We start from the raw sequence: 8,859 nt of genomic DNA on the forward strand, positions 1-8,859 counted from the left end.
TGTCGTGTAAGCAACCCTTAAAGTTAATAACTAATGATTTTTACAACAGAAATGAATCAATCAAAAACTCACTTTAGCGGGACAATAACTTTTTTTATAGAGTTGCTGTAAAGCCAAAATAAGTATCTGTCCTTTGACTTTCCTATTTTCATGGTAAAGCTGCTTTGAAACAATCTGTATTGTAAAAGCGCTATATAAATGAAGGAGACTTGACTTGACTACTGAACCACATTCAAGAACATAAGCCCAATGGAAGCAAAGGAGCAGCACATTATAATAACCACAGCATTTTTTATGTAAACAAGTGGTAGAAATTGAATGTGCAATGTAACGATACTGAGGAAAGGGGATGGCACTTCCTCATAAGCTCATGAATATGTATATTAATATGTATAAGAGCAGCGGTACTAGTTGAACTCCAAACATTGTAGAAGTTGCAGCAGAGGAATTCTCCTGTGGTGTCCTGTCAATTGATCACTGTTGCTACACTCTTCACTTTTCAAACTTCAAACTAAGGTATGTTATGTTCTTTCCTACACTATACAGGTAATGTAAGACTTTATTTTCAGTTTGGAATGAACCTGCTATTACGTGTTATCCTACATGGAAGCACAAGTTGATAGGATTTCCTTCAGTACTGTATATTTGCCAAAAGTTTTTTTTTTCTTCTAGGCCATGAATTTTGGAGACCTCATCTCATACTCTCGTGGTTTTTACACACACTGGGCGGTGTACACTGGGAAGGAAAAAGGACAAGATACAGTTGTCCAGTTTACAGGTACATTGATTCTCTGTAGAAACTTCAAATCATGGTTTCCTAAATATCTCTGACTAGCCTGTCTTACTAAAAGTGCTTCTTAAATACTTTTTAAACACGGTTACACTCATTCTGCACATCTGTTAACGTCTATGTTTCAGCTACTGCTTTATATAGTAATGGAATAAAAACCACAGTTATAGTCGATAGTTGACACCCGGAATGGGAGAAAAAGGGTAATTTATCTTATTTTCAGCCACTATAGAGCTTTCCAAAGCATATGATGCGTTTGTTCACTAGTATATTTTGTTTATTATCCAGACATGGTCAGGCGAATTTTAATTGTTAGTTATATCACATTATTATTTTTACATAGTTACCCAGTTGGGTTTTTACTGGATCAATCTAGGTATGGGGGAAACCTTTTTATTTCCTTTAGGTGAACCTGGATTAAATAGTAAAGAAGGAGCCAAGGTGATGAAAGGTTTGCTCGAGCCTGGTGGCAAAGTCAACAATCAATTGGATTGGAAATTAAAACCACAATCTGAAACAGAGATGAAAGCAACTATTAAAAAGATTTTGCAGGATGGCGCTGGAAAATACGATGTACTCGGCAACAACTGTGAGCACCTAGCCACGCGTATTCGCTACGGGAAAGCCCAATCACTACAGGTACATTTAAAATCATATTCTATAGAACGCTGATTACAAACAGATCCTTCTCTTTAGAACCTGATGCAGGCCTGAAATTACCACAATACTATATAATAACCCTGCACATGGAACATCAGCTTCTAATGGCCTTGTATTGGTCTTTTCTCTTTTGTGCAGGCGGATACCGTTGTCAATACCCAAAGACACTTTCATGATGAAGTGGCAGGGAACATGGGTTAATCTTTTCACTGACCAATATGAAGATGAAAATCATTTCTTCAATCTGGATTCCCTCTCCACTGCACTCTGGCGCATTTTCCTTCACCATTCCTTGCTGGTGGAACGATCTTCCCACCTCCATCCGGAATGCAGAATCACTGACAACATTCAGAAGACAGCTGAAAACCTCTTCCATGAGCATTTAACCTCATCTTATACAAAACAAACAAACAAAACAAACTGTTTTTTTTTTTAAATTCTACTTCCCTCCCTATTCTAGCTTATGCTACTCTAAGCAATGTCCAAAGCTTAGTATTTCAGGCGCTTTTTGTGATTTTTCGCCTCTTCAAGACGAATAGCTTCCTGTATTGTTGTCAGTCGCTTTGGATAAAGGCGTCTGCTAAATGAATAAATGTAAATGTTATTTTGTTTGTAGTGAATGTTTTTCCCCCAATCATATTAAAGTTGATTTGGCTCCATATTGTCTTGATTGTACAAAAATATCTTCAGTTTCACAAGAAATATGTAATTTTTAGAACAGGTTTTTATGTCACTTTGACAGGTTTTAAAGCAGTCAGTGGGATAATTAAAAGTGTACTTGTTTTAAACTACAGATTCGCTAATTCTCTACACGCCATCTCGGTGCACATCTCATCCGGGAGAATGAACCTCTCCCCATGGACACGCTCCAGAGCCCACCGCAGAAGAGGAATAACAAGTTCCCTTTCAGTCTGTCACGTTCGAAAAATTGGGATCACATTAGTTGGGAGTTACATTAAAAATAAAAATAAAATAAATTTTTTTTTTTCATAAAATCAGTCTATAGGCCTATATAAAAAGAATATATTTGCAAAATATATTTGATATGCCTTAAACATGCCTTAAATAATTAACAGATTAACAAAAAGAAAGAAAAAACTGACTGTGCTGCTGAGTTTGGTTCATTATTGTGAGGCGCTGCGCTCCTCAAAAAAGTTCACGGAAAGTAAACCAGATGACAGAAAGCGCTTTTTTTTTTTTTTAATTCATTTATTTTACAATAGCACAATGTAAGTAAACACTTTGCAATTTTGAACTATGTCCTACTCTTATTATCTGTATGACCAAAAGAGTATTTTACGTTTCCTCTGCTCGTTCGTGCTGGTGCCTCATGCACACACAACATATTCCAGCATTGCAAACTTGACATCGCAGCCTGTTAATTTTCAGCATGAAATAGTCAACCTAACATATAAAAAGTTACACAGCTCAGTTTAAATAGTCAGTAGTAGCCTATAATTCGTGCCATTCAGTGTGAGCACCGCTCCGCTGTGTTTCCAAGCACATTTTTGCGCATGTGAACAGGATGATATTTCCATCAGTATTGGGACGCGAGTGAAGTACAAAGTAACACGTTGTGTCCGGGGGAAAATTGGGATAGCTCACTTAACTGGAGTTATTGTAGACATGGAGGCAATGGACATTTCACAGCTCACACTTTATTCCTAGTGAAACTCGCATAGCAGTCCGTCACAAACGCTAAACCGCCCACAGGGTCACTTAAAGTCCCTGTAAAGGCAATTCTGAGATTTTTTTCTTAACACATTATAAATGTTAGAAATGTATTGCTGAAACAAATTACAAAGACTGTGAACTATGTAGTACTGAATTCAGAAGTTAGACCGTTAAACAGTTTTTCACCGTTGCTGTGTTCAGGATTTTCTGGGCGGGGCTAAAACGGTGGCTCGATGACGCACTGGAGCCACCGAGCCTGGCTCCTCCCCTAACACGATCATAACTAGAGCACATTCGCATCAGTTTGCCCGCTCGATCGCGAGTTACTGTCAGTACTGTTAGTTACTATAGTCTACAACTTACAAAACAGCTTACAAAACAAACACGATGATCAAGAAGAGGTGGATTAATTTTGTGAACAGCCACCTTGATGGAGAGCTGAGGATAACCACCGACGCCTGCCTCTGAGTCTGCAGTGACAATACACCGGATCGTTTTACAAACTTTCACCGGAGACAACTGGGATTCACTGATGAACATCTGCTGCAGAACCGACTGTCCTCCCGTCCCGCCGACATCTGGTGCGTCGTGATCATAGACGGTCGTGATCAGTGAGTGTTGTCTTGTGTGCAACTGCAGCTTTCCCGCGAGTGGGCGTGGTTTCTGCGCCGACAGCAGACACACCCTCAGCGTTTGAGAGCAGAGAATGCTGCTCATTTTTTCACGTTTTTGATAAGCTATTTTATGTACTTGCCGGATTTTTTAATGATTAAAATTTGGCTGGATGGTTAATAACATATTTATCTGTGGTGTGAGAAACTCAGAACATATGTTTAGTTTTGACTTTATAGGGACTTTAATCAACAAAACAACTTAATTTGAGCAACAGAAAATAACCTGCATAGGGGAGTGCTGGAGGCACAGACAGCTTAAAGGGGCCACACCATATTCCTACTCGTTACAATTTGTTGTGGAGTGAGGGGAACTAAAATAACCTATAGCTATGTTTGTAGTGTTTATAATTTTTGTAGTACATTATAACATTTAGCTTTATTTACTGGTATTATTTCTGAAAGCAATCAAATGTGACTTATCTGTTTTTTTCAACCAAACAATTAATTGGTTAAAACTCTTGTTGGTTAACGGTTAACCAGTTTATTAGCCTCCCATATATAGGTCTAGCCATCAAATTAGTGCAGTCTGCAGAATCAACTTTGCATTGCGAATATGCATCAATCATCAAAAGTGTTTGTGTGGAAAAGTGCTGAGCTGAATTTTTGTGCCATCTAGTGGTTTAATGGAGAATACAGTCAAATGACCAATTGTATATACAAGTAATCTTATTCTTGGCTTGACTTGTTTAAATGTAAATGGCTGTAGGCCTATATATGGGTCACGAAAAAAAAAAGAAAAAAATGTTTGAAAACCACTGCTCCAGAGAACAGAGAGAAGAGGGACAGTTGTGTTGGCGAGAAGGCACAATCAGCGCGACCGCGTCCTCACCGCTGCATCTTCAGAGAAAAAAACTGCTGTTCTCACAGCAAACCTGTCGGTTCGGTGAGGGCGTTTGTCTCAGTGAGTGCACACACAGGCTGCACTTTTTTTTCTGTGTTGCCACGGTCTTCCCCTGGATGCTTCAGCACTTCTGAAAAGAGCGTTTCCTCACAAAAGATCAACACGGGTGTGACACTGCATCTTTTTCAAGATGTCTTTCCACCCGTGCGTTTCTGGATGCGGTCGTTCCCTGGCGCCTGCTGACGGTCACAATCACTGCATAACGTGCCTGGGCATTCAGTACGCTGAGGCAGCGTTTGTGGATAGATCATGTTCTCACTGCGGAAACTATCTTGGCCCTTAGGTCGAGACTCACCTACCTTCAGGAAGGCGGTTGTCCCCCTACCCATACCTCGATCTAGAGCTATTCCTGCCCTGCAGAATAGACCTATTTTGATGGATGGCCGGGGTGACCTGAGGATTACATTCAGGGCAAACCCGCCGAGCCAGCCTCCGCAGGTCCCTGATCCCTCACAAGCTCCGCAGCCGGTAGAGCTACCGGAGCCCTCCCATGGGTGTCCAGCGGTGACCTTCGGGGCTCCGGCAGACCATCAGATGTCGATCGCTGCATTGGAGGGGGAGTTCCAGTCCTCGGAGGATGGTTCGGCTGTACTTCCTCCCTCTGGGAGAGTGGCAACGGTCGAGTCGAACCCCGAGTTGACGGCTATGCTTTCCCGGTCCGCCAAACAGGTCGGGCTTGAGTGGAACCCTACACCACGTCCCAAACCTTCTAGGTTGGATGATTGGTTTCTCAGGGCGGGTTGCGCCGGTTCTCAGCGTCCCGCTCCAGTGCCTTTCTTCCCGGAGGTGCATGAGAAACTCACAAGGTCGTGGACGACACCTTTCAGTGCCAGAAACCGACCTGGTGGCTCCTCACTACCCTTGAAGCCAAGGGTTACGTGGGAATCTCACCAGTTGAGCAGGCCATCGCAATGCAACTGTGTCCAGCGACCGCTTCCAACTGGCGCAGTGACTCACCTCTCCAGTCCAAGGCCTGTAAGTTCTCTTCCAGTCTGACTGCAAAGGCTTGCAGGTCCTGCGGACAGGCTGCGTCCGCCTTGCATGCCATGGCGTTTCTCCAGGTCCACCAGAAACGACCACATCCGAAAAAGATGCAGTGTCACACCCGTGTTGCTCTTTTGTGAGGCAGTCATGGACAAGCACAAGGGTAGCCCTGGCCCAGAGCTCCTTCGGGAGCTCCGGACCTCACCCTCCGAGTGACGAAAGTCACCGCCCGTTCCATTGGTCAGGCAATGTCCACTCTGGTGGTCCAGGAGCGTCATCTCTGGCTCAACCTGGCCGACATGAGGGAGACCGGGGGCCCTCCTCATATTGTTTTATCTTACCCTGAATCACTACGGTACATATATAATAAGTGTTTCTATTCTGACTATTCCAGTTTGGTTCGCAGCGCTGTGGAGGAGCACAGTCCCTGTGTGACTCGCCAATCGCCATAGACACACACAGAGAGAAGTAGATCCGGCTGCAGTGTTCTTCCGCAAGATGCACGCAGTTCTGTTTATTAGCGCCAGAGCGCCAAAAGTTACGGACTGCTATTGCTCCGACTCGAGTATTGGCATGATTGCAAATGTGATACTGATCTTGTACAAAAGTCCAATAGACAAGTTGATATTAAGTAACAACGTTTTAGCCACAATAATGTTTATTTCGTGAAAATCAAAACAACACCAGTTGTGCATCTCCAAGCGGTTCGATCGAATGAATCTGCGTTTGAACGACTGAATCAATGACTCCCACATAGACTTGACGCCACCTACTGGCTGTTTTATTTTCATATTTATACTTTGCATGGACATGGATATAAATATTTTAACTAAGTTTAAGTTTAACTTGTACATAGCCTATTTCTAAATTCAAAAACTTATATTTAAAACATTTATACAACATTATTTACCCATGAGCTGCATGTAAATGTATCTAAACACCATTTCAGATAGAGCTTTTGTGCCACTTCTACTTTTGATGCTGATTTAATTTGATTGGTAACAGTCTGGTTGTGTCTTATTGCTCTAACTGAATTTATTGTTTAAATTAACATTTAAAAAAAAAACCTTTTCTATTTTAAATGAAGAAATTGACAAAAGATGATGCATACATTTAATAAGATTAGGAAATATTGTTCTTATAATGGTAAAAATGCCCCTGGACATTAATTTAAAGGGACAAAGATCATCCTGTAATGGGAAAGTTATAATTGGAATACGTGTTATTGATCAGAAAGTGCTCCTAAATTTTTGACTGTGCTCCTAATTTTTTTTAATTAGGAGCACAAGTGCTCCTCAAGAAAAATGTTAGCGTAGAGCCCTGTGGTGCCGTTGGTCCCGCTTTCACGGTCGCTGGGAGCCTGGTTAGCGCTTCCCAGCCCGTCTCGCTGGCTCATCCGTACCATCAAACTTGGCTATGCGATTCAGTTTGCCCGGCGCCCCCCCCCCAAGTTCAGGGGCGTTCACTTCGTCTCCGTGGCAAAGGAGGATCCACCTGTGCTTCAGGCGGAGATAGAGCTGGTCCCTCCAGCCGATATGAAGTCCGGGTTCTACAGCCTGTACTTCATTGTACCCAAGAAAGGTGGCGGGTTGCGGCCGATCTTGGATCTGCGATTCTTGAACTGGTCCCTTCACAGGCTGCCGTTCAGAATGCTAACGCAGAAACGCATCTTCAGGTGCATCCGTCCCCAAGATTGGTTTGCAGCAATCAACCTGAAGGATGCTTACTTTAATGTCTCGATTCTCCCTAGACACAGACCGTTCCTACGCTTTGTGTTCGAGGGATGGGCATATCAGTACAAAGTCTTACCCTTCGGGCTGTCCCTGTTGCCCCGTGTCTTCACAAAAGTCATGGAGGGGCCATTGCTCCCATGAGAGAGCATGGTGTTTGCATTCTCAACTATCTCGACGACTGGCTGATCCTTGCCCAGTCGCGAGAGCAGTTGTGCGATCACAGGGACATGGTGCTCTGGCACCTCAGCCAGTTGGGGCTTCGGGTCAACTGGGAGAAGAGCAAACTCTACCCCACACAGAGGATCTCTTTTCTCGGGATGGAGCTGAATTTGGTCGCACTTACAGCGCGCCCCACCGAGTCCCAGTAACACAGAGGTGCCGCCAAACCTTCAGCCTGTGGTCGGACCCTTCATTTCTACAGGCAGGAGTGCCCCTAGAACAAGTGTCCAGGCATGCTGTTGTCTCCACGGATGCCTCATCCACCGGCTGGGGTGCCACGTACAACGGGCTTGCAGTTTCAGGTCTGTGAACGGGGCCTCAACTGCAATGGCATATCAATTGCCTGGAGTTGTTAGCAGTTCGTCTTGTGCTGGGCCGATTCAAAATGCCGCTACTAGGCAAGCACGTTGGCCGTTGCGTAAATCAACAAACAGGGTGGTCTACGCTCCTGTCGCATGTCACAACTCGCCTGCCATCTCCTCTTTTGGAGTCAGAAGCACCTGAGGTCGCTTCATGCCATTCACATTCCGGGCCTGCTCAATTGTGCCGATGAGCTCTCACGACAGCCAGTGCTCCCGGGAGAGTAGAGACTCCATCCCCAGGTGGTCCAGCTGATCTGGAGTTGCTTCAGGGCCGCACAGGTAGACCTGTTTGCCGCCACGGACACGACCCATTGCCAGTTGTTCTATTCTCTGACCAAGGGGACCCTTTGCTTGGATGCCCTGGCACACAGCCCTGTAGACTTACGTGGACAGAACGCAAAGCTTCAGGACCTCAGAGCAGCTCTTCGAGCAGAGGATGGCCCACTGGATAGTGGATGCCATTGTCTTGGCGTATGAAACCCAAGACGTGCCCTGCCCGCTCAGGTTAAGGGCCCACTCCACTAGGGGTGGCTTCTTCCTGGGCGCTGGCTCGTAGTGCCTCGCTGACAGATATTTGTAAAGCTGCGGGCTGGGCGACACCTAACACGTTCGCTAGATTCTATATCCGGTATCTTCCTGTGTGCTCGCTTCAAACAGTCAGTAACACCGAAGTGCCCGTTCTAAGTGTCGGCTTGCTGCGCCATTCCCTTCCCTATAGAACGGATACGTGCGCTTATATGCTCCAGTCGAGTTCCCCAGAATGGCGAACCCTGTTGAATCCTCCGCAACCCGCGGCAGTCGGACGTGGCGGAGTGTCCGACGCCAGGTCTAACACTTGTATGCATTGGTGGAACTGGTGTTA

General features: G+C 44.6%; 1 protein-coding gene across 1 annotated transcript; it reads left to right on the forward strand.

The window, feature by feature from the left end:
• Positions 1–422: 422 nt before the first annotated feature.
• On the forward strand, positions 423–2,235 carry LOC307128881 (phospholipase A and acyltransferase 1-like). The gene is made up of 4 exons (XM_079820906.1): positions 423–516; positions 673–778; positions 1,197–1,429; positions 1,589–2,235. The coding sequence occupies exons 2-4, from the start codon at positions 676–678 to the stop codon at positions 1,649–1,651; spliced, it is 399 nt and encodes a 132-aa protein (XP_079677032.1). The 5' UTR covers positions 423–516; positions 673–675; the 3' UTR covers positions 1,652–2,235.
• The last annotated feature ends 6,624 nt before the right edge of the window (positions 2,236–8,859 follow it).

This window comes from Gobio gobio, assembly GCF_949357685.1.
Source record: "Gobio gobio genome assembly, chromosome: 7".
Taxonomy (NCBI): Eukaryota; Metazoa; Chordata; class Actinopteri; order Cypriniformes; family Gobionidae; genus Gobio; species Gobio gobio.